The 22385-nt window shown below is 34.8% G+C and overlaps 1 protein-coding gene across 11 annotated transcripts in view; it reads left to right on the forward strand.

The window, feature by feature from the left end:
• Window positions 1-22385, forward strand: part of AKAP9 (A-kinase anchoring protein 9) — a 105238-nt gene that overhangs the window by 48604 nt on the left and 34249 nt on the right. For 9 of the 11 annotated variants that reach the window (XM_030264660.4, XM_030264665.4, XM_030264662.4 and 6 more), the window contains 13 exons: window positions 578-657; window positions 2285-2420; window positions 2851-2972; window positions 3487-3589; window positions 4141-4339; window positions 4860-4956; window positions 5798-5890; window positions 7086-7460; window positions 8108-8338; window positions 9923-10063; window positions 10600-10703; window positions 11429-11634; window positions 18235-18446. In XM_030264660.4, coding sequence (XP_030120520.4) covers window positions 578-657; window positions 2285-2420; window positions 2851-2972; window positions 3487-3589; window positions 4141-4339; window positions 4860-4956; window positions 5798-5890; window positions 7086-7460; window positions 8108-8338; window positions 9923-10063; window positions 10600-10703; window positions 11429-11634; window positions 18235-18446 — 2099 coding nt within the window. Of the gene's footprint in view, window positions 1-577; window positions 658-2284; window positions 2421-2850; window positions 2973-3486; window positions 3590-4140; window positions 4340-4859; window positions 4957-5797; window positions 5891-7085; window positions 7461-8107; window positions 8339-9922; window positions 10064-10599; window positions 10704-11428; window positions 11635-18234; window positions 18447-18557; window positions 20611-22385 lie in introns of those variants that run through there. The other 2 variants (XM_030264661.4, XM_072925522.1) reach the window with 2 other exon arrangements.

Consider the following 22385-nt stretch of genomic DNA (forward strand, 5'->3'; position numbering starts at 1 on the left):
AAAAAGTATATAAAAATAAGGAATCAAAAGTACTACAACTCATTGTTTGCTGTTTATATTAGCTCAATTAATTGTAAAGAACAATATAGTAGATTCACCTGTAAGGTAAAATAATAAGCAAATTCACCAGCAAAGTATTTTTGGAAATGTTCTTTTGTCTTTTCTTTGCATTGCTGCGTTGACTCCCTGCACACTTTAAGTAAACTTTGGTACTACTTTTTGCTTCAGTGAGGTTTTATGTTATCATGACGGTTTTCTGTCTCAGGTTTTCTGTATACCATGTTTTGTCCTTGTTTAATTTTTTTTGCACAAGTTCTTCTCCCTCCACTAGGTATCTGTATGCTTGTATCTTTCTGGAGGTCACTAATACACAAAGGCATTTCTTATCAAGAGATAAGAATGTGCAGCTCAACTGTGATAATTGAAACTGTCAATGTGTTGTAACAATAAAGAGGGGAACAAAAAAAGCGTCCTTCCTCAAGCTGAGAAGGCAGCCTTGCTGAGGCAGGAAATAGACCTTTGAAAAGATGTTGTGCATCTAGTGTTTAAAAATAATATGAATAATTTGTATTTGTAGATGATGAAGGGAAATCTACACAAAGACTCATAGAAAAACTGAATGAAGCTGTCACTGAGGAATGTTCCAGGCTGGCTCAGGTAAGACTTAACAAAAAGCCTTTTTCAAAATGAAAATTTGGAAAACAAAAAATGATGGTTAGTGAGTCATCATCTTTTTCTACATTATTTTTGCAGGTTTCCTTTGCAGCTTTTCTCTTTGCATTGATCTCAAAATAGAGCCTGCTAAACCTGAGCTTCCAAAATAGTATTGCAAATGGTTTTGTATTTTTTTTTCCTCAAACTTATGTCCTTGTCCAGACAAGTCTTTTCTCTTACACATAGTCCTAATCTTTTAGATAATGTTGATCTCATCTCTAGTGGTTTGGAAGTACTTTTTTCCTTTCTCTTTGTTTCCGGATATATGTTTTTGATTCAAGAGTCTGGTGTCACTCAAAAACATCTTGATGTGCAGGACATCACCTCTCATATCTGCAGTAAGACAGTAATTTCTTTCTTAGCTGCAGCTTATCTTTCAAGGACTTTAAAGTGTCAATCTAAAAGTCTGTATTGTTTTTAGTAGATAACTATTATAGTCAAACATTGAAGCTTATATTTAGTCTTCATTCCAATATCAGCGACCTATAATAATATTTTGGCATATCTTTTTTTCTAGAGTAATAGTAATTGATGGCCCTTATGGGTACTTTTTGACTGTCAATTGAGTTACATAATAGACTTATTTGTAGATAAATTAAGCTGTTTCTGACACTTACTGTAAGTTTTTAAATCTAAAATACTTCAAATGGATGGAGTTTGTGGTTTGGATTTTTTTTTTTTCCTTCATTGCTGGACTTTTTTCCATATCTCTTTGGGAAAGTGAATAGCAGGGTTTTAACTTGAGGTCCACCATAGGAGAGATTAAGGAGGACTCCATGATGGCTCACAGGAAGTAGCAGCTAAATGAAAGTGTCTGGCATGAGTTGTTTCACACGTGAAAAATGCTGCCTATTTGTATGATCATTTTGTTGAGCTGTCAGAGAAATTATGGTTTTACTTTTGTAAGTTGAATTTGTGCTTTTTTGAGTACAAAATCTTTAAATAAAGAACCCACTGTGCTTTGAGCAAGCAGTTTCTTTTCAAGTATCACTTATCTTTGGAAATCATATGGCTGAATCTTCTGTTTGCCTGCCCATTGTGAATATGGCAGTGTTCTGCTGACCACATAGCACCTACAAACATAGGGTATTCTGTTCACTACTGGCTTTTTTATGCCATACCCGTTTGTCTGATTTGTTCAGCACTTGAAGAACAAGATGAGCTGTAATCCCTAAAATGATACAAATTTCTGCTTTAAGGAATTCCTTTTTCGAGTAAAATTGCGGCTTTTGAGAATGATATATTTAAAATGTAAAGTTGCTTTCCACATTAATAAAGAAGGCTTTTCTCTACGAGATTTTAATACTTGGCAGTACCAGATTCAATACTGATTTGGAAACATATGCATTTATGCTTTATCTGAAAAGTCTTTTCATATGTGTTTCTTTTATCAGGAGTTTTAAAGATTGTCTTCATCCTTAGGATTCAACAGAACATTTATGACATCATTTTCACAGAAGTTAATGCTTACAAAATACTACTTTCTTCCTATTTTTCTTGTTTTCTTTGTGAATTGTGAATGATAAAATAATAATAAATTGTTTACTTTTCACTTTGATTTGCTATATAGGTTTTGTGTAGCAGTCAGAATGAACATTCTTCAGCTGCTGTAGAAGCTATTGATAGGGAACAGGAAGTTTTCTGTAAACCTGCTGTAAAAGAAAAACTGAGTGTAGAATTACCAGTACCCGGAGATCAAGCTCAAGGTAATCACTTTGTACTATCATGGTGGCTAAAAGTACTTATTTAAAGTATTTCAGACTGGCAATTATGCCATTATTTTTTCAAGTACTGATGCATGTGCTTAAATAGCTGTTCTAGAGATTTCCTCATTATTCTGAACCACTTTCTTTTTGTTATGGATATTTTTTACACTGTTTTTATTTTCATGGATATTGGTGGAAAAAAGTTTTTTGGGTTTTTCTCTTTGTCTTCTTCCTTTTGTAGAAGAAGCTAGCAGTCCTACCACAAAAATGCATGTGTATCAGTATATATAAAAATGCATTCAAAATCTGGAAGGGCTTCACTTGTTTCACTATTTTGTAATGTTTGCCAGAAAATTATTCAGGGCAGAATTTGTGAACAAATCACTTGCATTAAAATTTATGGTAAAATGTTAATTTTCTCTTTTTAAAGTCCCTGGTTCTTTGTGTAATTTAACTGTGCAAGAACGTATGGATGCACTTCTCCAGAAGATAATGGAAGAGTACAGCAGGTTGAAAGCACTTCAGACGCAGCTGATGGCAGAGTGTAAGCAGGTAAACTTTTATAGCATAGAGTATATGAGCATTTGAATTTTCTCTGTTGCTTGAATTCCTTCTGGATGACTGAGGAATTGTTTGAAAATGCGTGTATCCTGGTTGAGTGGCAGAGCAAAGCAGTGATTTGGGAAAATGGAGAAAGCTGCTGTCCATGTCACACAAGTGTGGACTGGTTGAGGTTAGGAGGCACCTCTGGAGTTCATCTAACCCAGCCCCTCGCGCAAAGCAGTGTCAGCTAGGAAAGATTGCCAAGGACTGTGTCCAGCTGAATTTTGATACTTCATGAGCCCAGTGGGCAACTTCGCTTTCTTCAGGTTACGCAAGCCCAGCTCTTCCACCTCTCCTAGTATAACAAATGCTCCAAGCTTCCCATCTCCTTTGTTACTCTCTGCTGGTCTCGTGTCAGTATGTCCATTCCTCTTTCATACTGGGAGTACAGCACTGGATATAATATTTTTGTGCTACTAGCAGAAAAATTGTTGTTAATTGTATTTACTTGGTTATTATTTAGGTCAAGGAACCAAGGCTATCTTCAGAAAGGAGGAAAGAAGAGGAACCTATCCATATGGAAATAGGAAAGGAAGGTTTGCAGACTCCTTCACAGAATCTAATGGGTAAAAAGATGTATATGCTGTTTTTAATGTATGCATATTCAGAGAGAAAGAAAAGACAATGACTTAATTGTAACTGATTTATATCTTACTACATCTAGAACATAAGAGATTTTTTCCGATTTTGCGGTACAATACTCTGATTTTCTTAATTCAGTAAATTCTTTCAGAAGTATATTCTGTGATACATTTTTGGTTTAGTATTTTTTAGTTTTCCACAATAACAATTTGTTACCCATATCAAATAATATTTTGCAAAATGGAAGATTGGGTTGTCATTCTTTGTTACAGAAAAGTAGTTGACAATATGTCAGAAATTTTTTTAAACTACATTAATTATTCTGTCCATCACTGCTAAAAATTTGTAAAGAAGTTAATAGAGTTTCTTTCTTTCATTCTTTCGTTGTTTCATTCTTTTGTTCTTTCGTACTTTTGTTTGTTCTTTCTTCCATTCTTTCTTTGTTTTGTGCTTTCTTTCTTTTGTTCTTTTTTCTTTCTTTTTCTTTCTATCCATCTATCCTTCTCACCCCCTGCTTCCCATAACCTATATTCAGATCCTACAGTTCAAGAATACTGTTCAAAGGAGATAGGGAACCTTAAAAAACAACTTGAGGAGCAGCATGCTCAAGAGCTGGAACGCCTCCGGTCCTATTTCCAGCAGCAGCTGAAAGAAAGTCAAGAGAGGTACACTACAGAGCTTGTCCATCTGCAGGATAAGCTTCAGATTGCTGGGGTATCCTCTGACCACACAAGGTATTAATCAGTTTTTTAATGATTATGACTTCACACTCCTTCAAAAAGTGTTTCAAATAACCATTTGTGTAATTCTACTTCAGAATTGGAGAAATTCTTTATAAACATATTGCTCTTCTGTAGTTTTGTTCCTTCAAGAGGTGTTAAGAGTGTTATGAAAATGACAGAAACATTGCAAGTTGAGTAGTGTGGCATTTATAGTTACTAGAGGAAGATTTGATACATGGAATAATGTATAAAAGTAATTTCATATATATGAGCTTTATAGCAGCAATTTCGAAACTTCAACTCCGTAGACCACATTTAGTCCTCAAAACTCCAGGCATTATCCTTTACATCTTAAGACATCTTGTGTAGATATAGTTGACAGAAATTAATTATTTTCTGGAATGAAAGGTAATAATAAAGTTTCTGATGAAGTTTAGGTCCAGTTAACACATTTTCACCGAGTCATGGGCAAAATACTGATTTTTTTTTTTTTAATTATTATTTCCCCTCTCTGCTTTTTGTACCTTTTTAGTGTATCCACAGATTCAGAAAGAAAGTTGAAAGAAGTCTTCAGGAAAGTAAAGTGCACAGAAAATCTTCATCAGAAAAAAACAGATAAAGCATTAGAGGTATGATGTGACTCAGTTGATAGCTAATATAAATAAGAGTGATATAATTTATATGCTTTAGCTTCTTAGATTAAAGTGAATTATGGACTAATACTTAGTAGATTAAGGTAGTTATCATCTTAGTACTGTACTAAACTATTAGACAGTCCATTTTAGGGGCAAAATATTTAATTTTTAAAAAAAAAACATATCTGGGAATTATGATCATGAAAACTTGCTTTATTGTTGATGGATTTAAATTTATTTTCTTTATCTCTGAAACAAGACATTTCAGTTGCCTGCTTCTTACTAAAGTTGGAGAGAATCAGTGTTCAAATTCTGAGATTTCTTCAGGAATCTTTAAAATATTGTGACTTTTTTTTAAACATGAGTTATGAAAGGAGCAATTTAAGTGAAATATGAGGACTTTTGTCAGACACGCTGCACAGTTTAGGAGAAATTTTGGAAAAGTAACCCCAAAGAGTTTAAGAGAACAAGTGCAAATGGGAAAGGCCCTATGCATTCCTTCCCTAGGAGTGCCGGAAACCTGGCTCAAAAATTCTGCATTTTGCAAAATAGTAATGTTGTTTTGTACTGTGATTCTGTGCTTCCTGAACTGGTTTCACTGCATTTGACATCTCAAATAGTGCTGGAAAAACAGTTGCTGCAAACTCAACTTTTACATTTCATTTTGAAGCAGAAACAAGGCAAAGTGTTCTACCCAGTTCTTCTGTGTTGTGGTGCAAAATTGTGTGATTTGTATGAGATGAAGAAAACCGAAATCCTCTTGCCGGATTTAAACTTGAAACTAATGAAGTAAAATCATAAATACATTATCTGAGATTTCATGTTTTTCTTACAGCTTGACAGGGAGATGGAAATGCAGAATGATCTGGATGTTGTTCAATTGCTCCAAAAGCAGTACCAAGAAAGATTAGAAGAAGAAGTAGCAAAGGTATTACTTTTATTTCATTACTTTAAAATATGTTTAAAACATCTGTCATTTTTATTTGCCATTTTCAAATATTTAGGCAATTGCTGTAGCATATGTTAACTTTTGTATGATTTACAAGGAATAGTTTCATATGACTCTGAATGGGAAAGTCTTTAAAAAATTCTGTAACATTTTGGGGTTCCTTAGCTATCTGTCCTATTTCTAACTCAATTTCTGTTCATATGGGTTGTAGTGGTAGTGTTTAAAACTTCAAAGGAAATAGACAACATGCTACCATATTCTGGACTGGAATTTATTTTAAAACTCCAGAGACTTAGAGTGTATTTCTTGCTACCATAGGTTTATCAGCAGGTCAGTTCAAAAGACTTTTGCACTTAATGGTTTAATATTATTTTCTCATCATATTTTATTGTGCATTTTAATATGTTGTGTAAAATGCATTGTTTTTCTTTGGATCTGGTGACTAAAACATGAAAATTAAAAGTAAGATTTTATAGGTAGAGTATATATGTTTGTCAATTTACTTACTTTCTGATTTGCAAAAAGTGTCCACTTTTTTGCAGAATACAAAAAATATTCTCTTACCTGCTACCAAGAAAACCCTTCCTTATGAGGAAACAAATGTTGCATTAGTTAAGATCAGTTTAAGTTCAAAATACAAACTCACATTTTCTGGAAAGGAAGAGTTTGGTGTTTTCAAGTGCAGCAATTATGTATTTATTATACTATTTTTTCACACTTTTTGTAGCTTTTGCTATAAATCATTGTATTCTAAATCTAGAATTTCTTGTGCACTGCTTTCTTTATGCAGCCCAAAATTCCATGTCAGTCAAACTTCGGCATAGGATGCTTGGCTAAATAAAGAAAGCTTAGCACCACTGCTCTTAAATCTCTTTGCGAGCACTTTTTGAAATCATCTAACAGGATCTTAAAAAAATATATATTTCCATGCTAAATAATTTATTGTAATAGAAAACAGCATTGTAGTTCATTAAACTACCCTAAATACAGTGTGTCTGTATTTTAAGATGTGACCATTTTCAAGATTGACAAGATATCTTTGTTCTTTTATCCTTTTTCCTCTGGGAACTTTTGGTACTTATGTTTTTATTGTTGATGGTTATCTGTGAAATTTCTTCATTAACAGGAGATGCTGTGAAGCAGAAACTAATGCAGACTTCTCTTACTTTTTCAGGTTATTGTGTCAATGAGTGTAGCATTTGCCAAACAGACTGAATTGTCAGGAATTGCTAGGCAGACGGAAGAAGAAGCACCAGTGCAGATTGCACATCCAGAAAGAACACATTTTGGAGTTAAGAAGCAGCACAGTGAGGAAGAAGTTGACAACCTTCTTAGGAAAGCAACTGGAAAAGGCAGTAAGAATGAAGAAGGATTGAAATCACTTTGTAAAGAACTCAGTGAAGAGTCTGGAGAGATCAACTCACTTGGAGAACAGCTTCACTCTAATAGCAGCTCTGATTGCATATTAGGACAGACAGCAACACATAAGTCAGTGATTTCTGAAGAACTTTTTTCCAATAACAAAGGTCTTACAGCAGAAGAAACGGCAGTAAGTGTTAAAAAAAAAGGCCAAAAAAAAAAGATAAAAATTCAATTTAAATATTTCCTTTTCCCTTTCAAAGGGTTTACAACTTCAGACCTAAATTATCTACCCTTCTTTCCTGTGTGCTATGCTTGAGGAAGGGAATATGATGCCAGCTATATTGCAGACAATAAATTGTTTAAAGATTTTTTTGCTAGGTTATATTTTAGTGTTTATGCAAAAAACAGGTTAAAAATAGTGCTTAAACAGTTTGAGTCTCTTGTGATAAAGGATATCAGCTGAACACAAGAATTATTAAAGTGATGCAAAGCATATAGTTAGCATTTCACAAACATAGGGTGGGGCTGAGCTAAAATAAATAAGATAAAAAGTAGTCATAAAAAGCATGAAAGTTAATACTGTTGAGAGTTATTGGAAAAAATTTGTCTTTTGAAATGGAGAATAATTCTAGGCCTGGACTGTCCAAGAAGCAGGTAGCACAATAATGCTTTCATTCCAGCTGCTTTCATTTATGAAAGCATTTTCTGAAATTTATTAAAATATATTCTTTGATATATATGGTTTATATATATATATATATATATATATATATATATATTATACATTTATTTAAATGTTGAAAATAAGATGCTAAAGTAGTTGCACTGTTTTAGCACCCCGGTGAGGTGGTGGCCGCGGACACCGACACAGAAACATCCAGGCAGCTGTTGCTGTACGAGGAGCGCTTGGAGGACATGCGGCAGGAGCTCGTGCGGCAGTACCAGGAGCACCAGCAGGCAACTGAGTTACTGAGGCAGGGGCACATGCAGCAAATGGAGCGTCAGAAGGAAAATCAAGATCAACTCTTAGCTGAGCTGGAGAGTCTTAAGGTGCAATTAGCTGAGGTAATACAGAATTCAGCCAATGAGTTAATATGGATTAACAAAGGAACATCACCAGGCAGATTCATATTTATGCATTTATATCTATTGAGAGGGAGAGAGAGTTGCATGCACATATTTATTGTGGGCATGCCTGCACGCTCGTGCACACACACATACCTTTGTGTGTGTGTGTTTGTGTGTGCATGCAAACACATATATGTATATATATGTAGAAGACATATTTCTTTTATCATAGCTCAGTCTGTGATGAATTGATTTAGATTTCTGTAAACGTGGAGCAAACCTGCAGTGCTGCACGGCAGCCAGAAGAGAGTGATTGTGGATGCAGTGCCAATCATGCCACCTCCCAGATCCATGGCCCCGTGTAGGATGCAAGCTAGCAGCCATTTACATCAATGAAGTCACCAGCCATGACTAGAAATACTATAAAATTCTTCATTTTTCATCATTCTGATTTGAACAGTATCAATGGCTTCCTGCAACAATGTGTTTTGGCATTTTGGGTGTTTTTTCCCCAGTTCTGGGAGATAAGTCCTTGCCAACTTTTAGAATGAAATAACATCTGTGGGGTTTGGTGGGAAACATCAACGTTTCTTTGCCTTTTCAAACTTAACTTACTGTCACTCCATATCTATTCAAAGCCTACAGTAGGTTTGGTAATGAAACTCATTAGTTTATCTTAATTAATAATACTTCAAAAATAATGTCATTTGTAGACATGTCTTTCAATGATTCCTTCCACTGAAAGACAAAGTAAAAAGAATCCTGAAGAATATATCTTGCTCTGATTTAATTTCAACAGTGTAACATTACCAAAATGCACATGAAGCTAGTAATCAGCGAATTCTATAATTCTTTGCTGTCACTGTGGAGTGGAGCTTCAGACCTTTTCCAGACTTGGTTCTGCGCTGTTTAAGTTTGGGCCCAGGGAGTTCTGGAATCTAGAAAGCCAGTCACTTGTACCTTAGAAATCCTTTCCAGCAATATCAGCTGTTTCTCCTAGCTGCTTTGAAGGTGTGGTAGAATAATTTATCCTGATCTTTCCTTTTGATATATGCATACTTTCTTCTTCTACCTTTTTTTTTTTTTTCCAGTTTGTAACTGCATCTTTGTCAGGGTTTCAAATTCCTGTAACTGATAAAAAACACTAAGTTCTACTTGGTTTTTAATGCCAAGTATACACATTCATAAGAACTACATACAAATATCTGCATTGTGTTTAAGCCATGAACACTTCTAGCTCTTCTAAAAGAGAATGTGCTTAGGATTTTTATAAAAATAAGTTATTATTATCTTTTGTCTTGTGCAAAACATATTATAGCATGTAATATTCAGAAAGTCTCTCCACTTTGCATTGTGATCATTGTATTTCCTAAAGAGCATAAAAATGGTATGAAAATCTTAAGGAAGGTTTAAGTATTTTTAGCTGTATTCCATTCTGGAAAGCTTTCAGTGTTTTTGCAATGATTTAAAGAGACGGACTGAAATTTCATTGTTCGGTATCTGTAAAGAATTAGAAGTGACAGGACTCACTTTACTCAAAAGCTTAAAAAACTGTGATCCTCTATAACACTTCTTTCTTAGCGTATCTCAATGGAGAATGACAGCCTGGTTGCAGAGAGAGAGAGAATGCTGTTAGAAGAACTGGAATCATTAAAACAACATTCCGTACCCGGAAAAGAGAGGCTGTTTTGTGAGTTACAAAACAACAGCACACAGACAGAGGTAAATATGGACTTTGACTTTTTGGGCAACTGTGGCATGTAAAACCAGTAAAAGATTCCTGTTCTCTGTTACTCATTCTGTGTAATATATTTTCCTAAAAGATGTTGGGTATTGCTGGAGCAGAGCAGCTGTAAGATTCAAAAGGTGATAGTGGTAAACATTGCTTTTTGACTTCAGGTAAGCAGAAGCTGGTTGAACAGCTTGCAGGTTGGGATTATTACTACAGCTATTTCCTTAAGTAAACTCACTTTTTCATATTGCTATAGCAACACAAACAGAAAATACAACAACTGTTTAATCAGTGTAACAAAGTTCTTTCTGATTGGCCCTACCTTGGATTTCCTGATTTGTTTTTGTTAATATTTTTTTCCACATAGTAAGAGTATTACTTTATTTGTAATTAGGTGCAGAAGTATTAAAAAGGAATTTAGGTTTTAAATTTCATATCCTTCCATATATAAGAAGAATATGTTGATTCTGACATGACAGGATTCCTGTCTTTCTTGTTTTCTCTCCCTCTGCCAAAACTTACTCAGAATGAAAATGAAAACCAAAAGGATGCAAGGGAGCAGCTCTTTGAGCATGAAGATGGGGGAAGAAAGTCTGATGTAACACCTTCAGCTCTTCTTTCTAAAGAAAGGTGCTTAGAACTGTTAAGAAAATATTCTTCTTAAATGTTTATAATCTTGTTCTTGCTGTTAAATTAATACTATTTATAAGCTTTATTCTGACTGATGATAATGTGCACATTTTGTTCTAGAAAGCCATATTTCTAAGTTTATGTACGTTAGGTTAAATAGTGTCTTATTTCTAATAAAGCCTAACAATATAATGTTATAGAGGATGAGACAAATCTAAGTCTATTTTACTATATCTTTTGTATTAAACACATTGAATTATAAACATTGTTTATACACATATGTTTATATACATATTGTATGTAATATGTGAATTAAGTTTATATTAGTACAAATGTTTTATTTTATAATCCCATTTGACTATTCTGTAAAGTTTTTGATCTGTGTAGAGGGGCAATTTTCTTAACTGTCATTTAAGAAAGGATTCATTTTATAATAAATACCAGGTGAAAGCAGACCTCTTTAAAAGAATAACTAGATCAAATGCCAAGATAAAAGTAGAACTAGTGATAAATACTTATACTTTTTACATACTTTGTAAAAATAACTGACTCTTAACACAAATGTGTATTTAGTACTTATATGATGTAGGGTTTTGCCTTAAAAAAGAAATCTTAATTTTGTTATTTCAGTTGCAAATCTTCTTTGGTAGTAAGGGTGTGTAAAGGCTACAACCCACTGGGAAATCAGGGAAAGATCAGAGGATTGATTAGTTTCTGTCCTGCAGGCATGTTTTTCAGAAGACTAATGAAAAACTCATGAAGATTCTTTTAGAAGTTGTGAAGACAACTGTAGCAATGGAGGAGACAATTGGTCAGCATGTTCTTGGGTTACTGGATCGATCTGGGAAAGTCCAGGCTTCCAAACAAGCTGGCTGGGACACTGAAACAGAGGAGTCAATAAAACCCTGCATCCGTGTGGGGTATGAAAAAGGTACTGATTGTATGGTTTTATATTTCATAAGTATCATTTGCATGTTTAAATGATATATTTAAATACTCTTAGTTTTGATATTTTAAATTAAACTTTTTTAAGGAAAAAACCCCCACAACCTATTTTTCATTTGAATGCATATGACATCTCTACTTAAGAGACAAAATTTCAGGAGTTGTCTGGGTCATGCTCCACACCAGTTACAACTCACATCTAGGGTCCTGTTGCAAAGCCTGCAACAGAATGGGAAACTGATAGAGAAGTCAAGGAAAAAACAGGTTTCTGTTGATGTAGGCAAAGAGAATGAAACATAGCTCCATGGCATATTGCACCACTTACACCCTCCTGTGTATATGTGGGAAATGGGAGCTAGCATCAAGGGCTGTATCTCCACCAGTGCACTAAAAGTACAGAGGCATGCTGCTGGTCACTGAGGGCAAGCTGGTAGGGAACAAGCCTGTATATGTGTGCTTATGGACTTCATTAGCTTCCTAAAGAAGTGTTTGCATGCAAATCCAGTTTTGGACACAGTTCCAAGAGCTTCTCAACTGCCAACACTTGCCCATCAGCTGTTTCCAGGAGTGCTAGCTGGCACAAGACTGCAGGAGCATTTTGGTTTTATAGTTAGTTGCATACCAGTGTCAGAGAGCTCTGCTGGGCTCTGTTTATTTTCTTGTGACTGCACTAGGATAGTATCTGTGCATTTCTCTTTTGAGCAAGAATAGGTGCTTGATTGTACTGCCATTTAGGTACATTAAGATTGTGCACATGCATCCTGGATCTTGTGGGGAGCTAATGAACAACAGATCAGTTCAACCTCAAACACATTATATATCTAGATTTGGCTGGAATTTTAACTACTAGGAATGAGAAAAAGAACTGGAAGTCAGATACTACATTTCAGTATTAAGAGAGTGTCTATTACAGGATAATAATACAACTGGTAAATGAAAGTTAACTTTACCTCTTTCTTTCGAAATGTAGATTATTGTATGTTATTGATTCCATCTGGCTTTAAATATAGGTCACATTAAGCCTTGGGGCAAGTTAAAAAAGGTTGCATGAATTTGTAGCACAGACACATCTTCAGTTGATCACTCAAAAGGTTATCTGCAATGAAATGTATAAAATTGTAGTCTAACAGTTTCTGAAGTTTTCTAATTAACAGCAGTTTTATTCTTGTACTACTGTTTAATTTTTTTCAAAAGTAACTTTTGTTTTCTATACATACAACTGTGTTTAGTTGTGAGAAAAATTATCTTTTGGCACTTCAACCTTTTGAGGCTTTGCCTTTTTCCTCAAATAGCAGATTGGATAACTAAGCTTCTGATCTTATTTTTTGCCTACTCCTGCACATCAGTGTATACTTGTACATGTCACTAATTATTGTCATTAACAATTCTTAATATGGATTACTTGCATTACATATATGTAGCAAAACACAGTTAAAAATATCTTTTTTTGTAATTTTGACTTATTTGGCTTTCATAATGCTGCTGTCTAAACACACAACATGCCCTGTAATTGGAATGATTTGCTAATTTCTTGTGAAGTCTTCTGATGAAAGAGGAGTCTCTTCAGGCAGAAAAAAGCTGTCTTCCATATGTTAGTGACAGAATGTGTTTGCTATTAGTGTATTTTGAAGAGATATGTAAGGTTTCACTCTCCTGTAAGAAAGCAGGCGTCTGTTCTTGTAATGCCCCTCCTTGGTACAGAGCAGCATTTGAGCTGCCCACCTACCAGTTGTTTTTTCGAGTATCGTTTTTGCATGTTTCTTTACATTCAGAAATAACAATGAAGGAAGGAGTAACCAAAGTAAAAAGTGAAAATTAAAGAAGAAATGAGCTTACAGTAGCTATAATGGCTGAATGTATGGTTGATAATGTATCTCTGGGGCTGTATTCACAGTTCTTTTTTCCTCTCAAAATGATACGGGAGCATCCATTTTGGGAGTCATGCAGCCATAGGTAATAGTTGTACTGTTTCATCAGCTAAAGTGTTTCATCTTTATTCAAATGGAATTAAATGACCAAATCTGTTACGGTTTTCAGCAATGGGATTCTTGTTTTTCATTTCCTATTCTAATACTAAATGGCCTGAGAGGACAAATTTTAAAATTTTTCCCCATTATTTTTTGGAAGCAAGAAATATGTAGACCCTGTTGGGGTTTTTTAACTGTGCGTATTACTGTATTTTCTAGTACCCAGCCAAACAGATCTTCTATTTTAATTAGTTAGGAAATCTGTAGGAGTTAATTTATACTAATAAAAATCTAATAATAGAGTAGTAAAATGTGAAGGTATTTTTGAAGTATTTGAAGTAAAATTAGTAGTATTTTTTGAAGGGAATTCTCTCTGACCTTCTGAATGTAAATCCATATGTATTGGCAAGCCAAACTCGGCCTACTGTTTTTGCTGAGTTTCAGTGTTTTAAAAGCTGAATTGTTAAGATCATATACCTATAACCACACCTGATTTATAGAGGGACATTGACTAGGTTATCTGCAAGCACAGGATTTTATTTCTAGAAGAGTGAGTAAAGTTCAAATTTCAGTCATAAAACATATCATTGGAATGGCATTTGTGCTCAGTAATCTGGTGAGTTTACTTGGGTAGAGGGACTGCAGTAATGCAGGTTGCTCTGGTGAGGTTATGGCATTCCTTGAATATTGAACCGTCTTGCCTACCTTCTGAGCTGCTTATTTCTGAGCAGTGTACCAGGAAAAAAGGTAGTAAATGGCTAAACATTGTGTTGCCACAAGACTGATTTTTTGTTTTGAATTTGTAACCCCTAAGCTTAATTCCTAAGTGGAATCCCAGGAGTAGACTGGGATACTGGCTCTACACAATGCAAAATATCTATTGATTCATAAATGTCAGTTGGCAGCTCATAAACAACTTCTGTATCTGAAACTTCTGAGCAAGCACTGTATAATTAAGCACTTTTCTTAAGATTTAGTGGGCCATGACATCTGATGTGCTGAACTGCATGCTCCATAGAAAAGGAAACAATATAAACCTTTGTTTCTTTAGTTTATTTTTTTTTTCATTACCAGGAGAGAGTTTACACAAAGAGATGATAGTTTTACTTAAGTCAGTTACATTCTATTAATTATCTTGTATTGATTGAAAAACAAAATTGAAGGACAGAGGAGTTTGATTTAGTTCTGTTAGGGCGGGAGACTGAACAGCCATATAAGGATAAACAAAATGGGAATTAGACAGTAAGCTGCCAGGGGTGATTAATGAGATTGAGCAATGTTTCTGTTTCTTGTTTCCACCACTGAAAATCGTGTGGAAAGATGCTGTATTGAGCTGCAGTGTACTAAGACAATTTGGAAGGGAAAGAGATACAGAGACTTTTACTGTGCATTTAGGAAGACATTTAATGTGAATTTGTGTTCTTAAGTTCCACTTTTTAGAAATCATAATATGATTGTCTACATTTATCATTTCGGTTGCCAACCCCATTGTATAAAAAGAATTATTAAAAGTTTTTTGTGCATTTGATACTTGTTGGGGTTTTTTGTTATCTTTGAGATGACTACAGTTTCCATGTGCCAAATTATACTTTTTGTGACAGCTCACTTTTACTTTCCTCATTTTTCATAGTTACGTTTCAGGCAAATTATGATGTTTTGGTTTGAGATATTTCATATAACAAACTCATGTTTTAATGTTGATTTATTTTGTATTTATCGAGAAGAAATGGAAGCCAATTAGAAAAGAATTTTCATAAACAAAACAGGAGATTTAAGTCTTGTTGTGAGTTTGTGGAGGCCTGTTGGTACTGTTCTGGTCGCTAGCAAGAAGAAATAATAATATTAGTGGCATTATTAATGTAAAAGACATATTCTGAACCTGGCTTTTAATAATTACAGTCTGAGCTGCCATCAGTATTTTTAAGTATTTTTCAGAAGTTTCCAGACAGTTCAGATGATTTTGCAACCAACTGCACATTTCTGCAGTCATTTTGTATAATCTTTATTTTTGTATTTTACACACAATCATCATTGCACAATTCAGATGTACCTCTGAAGCAAATAATTTACTGAAATAGAAGGGTGACAGGACATGAATTATGGGTTAAACCTGAGAAGGAAAACAGGAACATTACCTAGATGATTTGTACTCCATCAGGAAATGATTGGCTTGTGCAATAACTAATATGTCATTGTTTTATCTCGTTTATAGCTGTGCTACTGTACTGTGAGCTTTTATTTTGTGAGATCTCTGAAGCTAAGCAGGGTCTTACCTGGTCATTTCTTAAGATGGGTGTCCTCCAAAGAGCATCAGGTGCTGCAGTAAGTGTGTTGGTGGCTCAGTAGGGAATACATTTTCCTTCTACTCAGTCTTTAACCAATACTTTGGCACAGCATTTGGAAATACGTATGCTGCTCAATATCCATCTCAAATGAAGGTCCTTTCTACTCTGAGGATATTAAAGCTTCTGCATCACTACTGATGTATTTTGAAACACTCAAACACAACCCAAATTTGGGTGGTAAGATATCAAAATGCTATTGAATAGAAAAAGGTGAAATTGTTAATTTTGCAGCCTTCCTTATACTGCAGAGGGTTGGATTATTAGGGTGTTGAGGGAAGGCTTTTATGGTCCATAAACCCATTGTTTATTTAGTGTACTGGCAGAAAATGATTGCCAGCCACTGCTAGGGTGATTCCACTACAGGAATTTATGGCTGCCATTCCAAAGTGCAGTACTCAAAAGTGCTTTGAAATCCTGTGTAGATGAAAGGTGCCATGTGAATGTATTTTCTGTTCATCTGGTTATTCATTCTCTTCATGCATATAGTGTGCTTCTGTTTTTTCCCTTTGGAGTGTGAAAACAGTTTGTAACATTATTTATATCCCTCAAATCTAAAAGGAGATATGAAACAGTAATAATACAACTAGAAGAAAAAAATAAACTAAATACATCTGCATTTGAAAAATCTTAGCAATTTTAAGAGAAAAGTAAACCAAGTGAAACCTTCCTCAATTAAAATCACTATAGCTTAGTTTGTTGTGTATGGGTCATATATATGGCTGCAGATATTATTGTCAGAATACTTGCAGGTAGGAATGTATGTTACGTACACCAGGTGGTAAATCATGTTGCAGCTTGTTACAAAAAAGCTAAAAACAAACCTCAGACTAGAATCTGACTCGCTTGATAGGTTCAAACAACATCAGCAAGAGTGCTCATATTATTATATGCCTGCCAATATTATTTGCCTGCCTGGTTAGGAGGCAAAATCAACAAGGTCCAACTACATTTTTTAAAGGCAATTTCTGTGATTGACCTGTTTTAATTTCAGTTCAATTTCTGTAGCTAAACAAACTGTTCTAGTTCAGCAGTCACAATTCATGGAGTAACCAGGAACTTGAATTCAAAGATAACGCAGTATTGAAACTTCATTGCTAAACAGGTATTGACTATTCTTAATTCATTTAGTCATACTGCTTTTCCTGAAAAATAAGATATTTTTGAGGAACTCCTAAGCAAAAACAACTAATTGTTAAAAAATGCACCATACCAAAATATTTACTTTAAATATATTCCAGACATATACTTCATTTAAATAAATTGTCATTTAAAAAACTCTCTACATTAGCATTTATTCCTGACATTTCAGATCTGTCAGTCTAAGGGCATAACACTTCTTTATTTTTAAAAGACTAACAATAGTTTCAACTGTCACGATATACCTATTGTATTGTTCTTTCATACCAAAAGTGTGATTTTAAAACATCTCAAGACTTTACTTTCACTTAAATTGCTTAAATGCAGCCTTGAATTCTAAATATGGCAAATCTGCTGTTTTCTGAAGGAATTTCTATCAGTCTAATACCATAGGCAAACCTTGTGTGTCTGACTTTTCAGAAAGAATGGATAATGTCTTTAAATGGAATCAGACCTCAGGAAGATTGAGAAGCAGGCAGGTGCCGGGTGGTCCAGCAGCAGGAACAGTGGCAGTCCTGCTGCTCTGTACTTGATTTGTTCAATTACCCATTTTAGTAAATTTTCAGTTCTCTAATAACCATGCTGAGTACTGTTGTTCTTTATTCCATTCTGTTTGTCCTAAGAAGCTGAATTGCATGCATGCCTTTCCTTTTACTCACTGGAGTTTGTTTCACTGACTTGAACAATTTTGTGTTAATGCATAGTAACATAATTGGATGTTGGGGAAACAGGGACTGACAGTGTGTTGTTGGTTTTGTTTGGGTTTTTTTAACGGATTTGTATTTTAAAGACAATCTTGCAAGTATTATTGCAAGTTATGCTAAGTAGTAAGGGTTACCGATCATAAAAAGGTTCGAAGATGAGCGTCAGAGCTCCTTGGCATACTGAAAGTTTGTCTAAAATATTGTCTGTTAATATCTCCTTTTCTCTTGCATTTCTGCTTCTTTTTGATTAACACATTGTTTATCTTGTTTGTGTGAATTTTAATATGCAGTAGTTCCCTTTCTGTATTTGTGACTAAGATGAATATTTTAATAATTTTTGGATTTGTCTTTCTTACTGTTACTCAGTTGCACAGCTTTTCATGTTTGCAATTGCTAAGAGTCTGTGTGAAAAGGTAACTATTTTTTTTCTCAGATTCCTGCTCCTTATATCATGCTAGTAGTATGGGAGATGATGATATTAACATGTGGTCAGGAGCAGCAGGTGAAGGACTGCTGAGCCAGCATCTTGCAGAAAGTGGGATGGAAATAGATCCTGAAAATGAAGAGCTCATTCTGAATATTAGTTCTCGACTGCAGGCAGCTGTTGAAAAACTTCTGGAAGCTATCAATGAAACTTCAAATCAGGTGGGGTGATTTAATAGAGAAGCACTTTAAATTCTATGTCTCAATTGGGCTTTTTTCTTCTGCTTGTGATTGTGTTTTCATAAGCCTAAAACCTATAGGTTCATTTTGACAGCTGTAACAATACTTCAGATGCCACAACAACACCCAAAAAAAGACTGCTCCAGCATGACTCCACTGAATGAAATTTACTTTCCTGCTTGAAATCTACTTTGGTCTGCAGAGGAAGCCTGAATTTGGGCATTCTTACCAATCTAGGGCAATCTTTAATTGCTCATTCAGATCATCTGCATTCTGCTACAACTGAGAGATGAGACAGGAGATGTCAGAGCACATAGAGCTTGTGAGGAGGGAGAATTAAGGGGAACTGTGTCTAGTTCTCTTGACAAATATTTTAGTCAATTGACTGGCCAAAAAGTTGGGGCTCTCCTGCTGTCTCTTCCAACTGTGATTTAAACGTGGCCAGTTAAGCACGTATCCACCTTGCTATCAGAAAAGGAGTTTGCACTCCAGCATTTATGTGAGGAATAGTATCCAGAAAAGAGGCAGTTTGCTTCAGAGTACTTTCTATGGTGGAGTGCTAGTTGCTGTCTGGAGTACTTCCTTGGTAACTGAAATAGGAACTATATACCTAGGTCAGTTCAAATCGTACATTTTGATTAATTGTGTACATTGCCATTTGAAGGTGTCAAAGTATTTTCCTTCATAGCTTTGTAGCTGAGACTTTGCCAATACCAGCAAGAGTTACGGCTCAAACACGTACAGCCACATTCTCTTCATTAATACTTACTATACAAAGATGGATTTATCCCTGATGATCATGTATGTTTGCCTTTTTTTTTTTTTCCTTAAGTTAATAAAAAATCCTTCTCTTTGTACATTATCTCACAGTATAAATATTGACACCTCTCTGGCTATTCTGTAGAGGGACTTCACAAGCATTCAAGCTTGTCTGGTTTGCAATGTCTGCTTAATGGATTATATACAGTTCTTGTATATACCACAAATATAAAGGTGACTCAAAAATTATTTTTAAATATTCAGAAACTGAATCCTTTTTTTTTTTTCTAGTCTGCAATATTTCATAATCCAGAACTGGTTACGGGCAGAAAAGATTTTAACCTTTGCTGTAATCAGGCGTGTTTTGCATACAGACATGTACCCATTTCTTCAAATAAACTTTAAGGAGTCAGAGAAAGCCTGGCAAAATCTTCAAAGTGACTATGAGACCTGTCTGAAAACACACTTTCAGACCTGAAGTGCAGTTTGAAGCTTGAGGCAAGACATATAGTGGGTGTATTAATTCAAATTCCACCTGCTGGTGTTATGTATAGGTAAATAAACTGGGCCACTCCCCTGAACTCTTTCAGTTGGGAAATACTAGCAGGAAGCCTTTAAACTAGCAGAACTTGAGAAAGTTCTTCCTGTTGAATTAACTCCAGCAACAAGGATGAATGCAAATAATGACATACCTGTATTTTTCTTTAATTTGCTGTAGTGGAGTTGGAAAATTTTTAGTTTCAGTTTTGTTAGCTTGCTTGTCTGCTGAAGTGTTCCTGTGCAGGTAGAAGAAAATTCTGGTTCCTTGCCTTGGAAATTACTTGCCAGTTGCTACTGGAAGATTTCTGTTGCTTTTTCATGTGAAACTTCTCTAAGAAGGATTTTTTAGGAGTGACCGTATGAAGTTTTCCTGTACCTCTTTGGGATTAATCCACCCCTGAATTACTCATCTTGAAAAGTGATCTGAGGCTTCCTACTGATTCTGAGTAGGTTTGTCACCGACTGTGCTGGTATGTGTCTTCAGACTGTTAAACACAATTGTTCTGTTACAAATTCCTGTCAGAAATTTCTAAAGCCAGCCTAGCTAGTGCGAAATACCCACGGGACGGTTGAGAAGACAGCAACAGCAATATCTTTTGGAATGGATTCTTACCGCACCTACTGGGCATCTAATCTCTTTAGTGGTTTGTGGACTGAAGGCCAAGAAGAAGATATATATGAGGTTGAATCTCGTGTGCCTTTACCATATCCTTTTCCTTTCACTGAACACTTGGATGAGAATAATTCTGTGGTTGTAAATACTTCAATTTTTCACTTCAGCCACAAAACAAATGGGCACATTTTGAAAGTTGTCTCTAAAATCTCATTGCCTACACCTCCCTATTCAGTAAGTATACAAGCTTTTAAAAGAAATTAAGCTTAAATAGAAGAGAATGCAGTGAAAAATTATATAAACTTGTCTCTACTGTTAAAATTGTACTGCTGTGAGGCCCTTTTCCTAGTCAATTTTCAGTGGGCACTGAAGTGGACATTTAATTATACAATTCTCTGGTAATTTCTAACACAAGACATTTATCAGACACAGAAATATGTTAAATTCCAGATATTTGGGGTCTTGTTTTAAAGCACTTCAGAATTATTTATTGCATTTAATTTTTCTCACTGAGAATAATTCACAGTGGGGGAGAGACTGCAGTCAAAGTTGTTCCCTTTAACTTTGGGGCACTGACTAGTAACAGTAACTAGCACAAGCTGGCAGCTCGCTTTCAGTGATCCTGTGGAGAAATTGTTGATCTTAAAAAATCATGTTTGTGTTTGTACTTCTTTTTTGTTTTGCCCTGTGGTATTTTTAATAATACTTTGAGTTGTTATTACTGAAAAAAGCTGGAGAATAAATTTTGTTGTGAGTTTTAACCAGAATATTTAATGCATTTCAGGAAGCCACTTTTACAGTTGTCAGTGTACAGTAAATCTATCATATGTTTCCCTTTTATCCAAGGTGGGTCTTTCATTAAGCTCTTGAAAGTAAGAGGATAAAGGAAGGGTGCTCTGTGATTTTTAAAAATATCTCAAACAAGTGCAAATAATTGCAGTATTTAGATCTTTCTTTAACTCTTGTCAGAGTAAATAATTAACATGAACATGTTAATGATACCCATCTGAAAAGGAACGCTGTATAAAATAAATTATTTAAATTCGGTGTGTTATAAAAGAGAATGTATTGATCATTCACATTTTATTTTCGAAGTGTAAGTGGATAATTTTGTGTGCACTGTTCAATTTAATGTTCCTTAACCCATTTTTCTGAGCTTTTAAAGCAAACTCTTCATATTCACAATCTTAGCAGGACTTAGTGAGAAAGCTTTTATATTTTAAGAAATCAAGAGACAGAATAATATATAGAAACGTAGATGTTACTGTCTTTCAAATATCTGCCAATAACCAGAATATTAAAAAGTAAAAAAAACCCAAAAAACCAAAGGAATAGAAAATATGTTTTGTGTGATTAAAACTTTGGACAATGCTTAATCTTTATGCATTGTTTTCCTTTTTTAATTCTAATTTTAATTGGTTTTTGAATTGTCATTTTGGATACGTCTAAACTGTAAATATGCAATTTAATATGACATGGTTTTCCAATGCTTCAGGATAGTGGCACAGTGAAACTGTGCTGCATCTGTGTCAGTACATGTTAAATATTAACCCACCAGACAAGTGGAGAAGAATTTTAAAAAATCATTAGTAATTCTGCTGGGTTGACACTGTTGGAAGATGCATTGCTTTACTCTCTTGTTGGTTGAAATTTGCAATACTCTGAAAATTCACATTTTCCTGGTGTTCTCATCAATCTTCACATTAAAGAGAAAAAGAGGTGAAGCACCATTTCAGTCAATTTATAATAAGGATTCTGCCAGTTTTATACAATGTTTTTTGGCCATGCCAAGTATGGTGAGTGGTATCTTGCTCGTATTTGTTGCAAAACTCATGTAAACAAAGGTGAATCTAGTGTTAACTCATAAATCCAGAGTTACCGGAACAAAGACACGGATTTAGCCAGGTGGCTCATGAAATTCACTGTACTGACAAAGCCTGTTTACTTAGACTTTTATAAGTCAGTCTTCATCTTGTGCTCTGCAAATGAGTGTTCAATAAAGATTGTAT

The sequence above is a fragment of the Taeniopygia guttata genome, chromosome 2, assembly GCF_048771995.1.
Source record: "Taeniopygia guttata chromosome 2, bTaeGut7.mat, whole genome shotgun sequence".
In the NCBI taxonomy this organism is placed as follows: Eukaryota; Metazoa; Chordata; class Aves; order Passeriformes; family Estrildidae; genus Taeniopygia; species Taeniopygia guttata.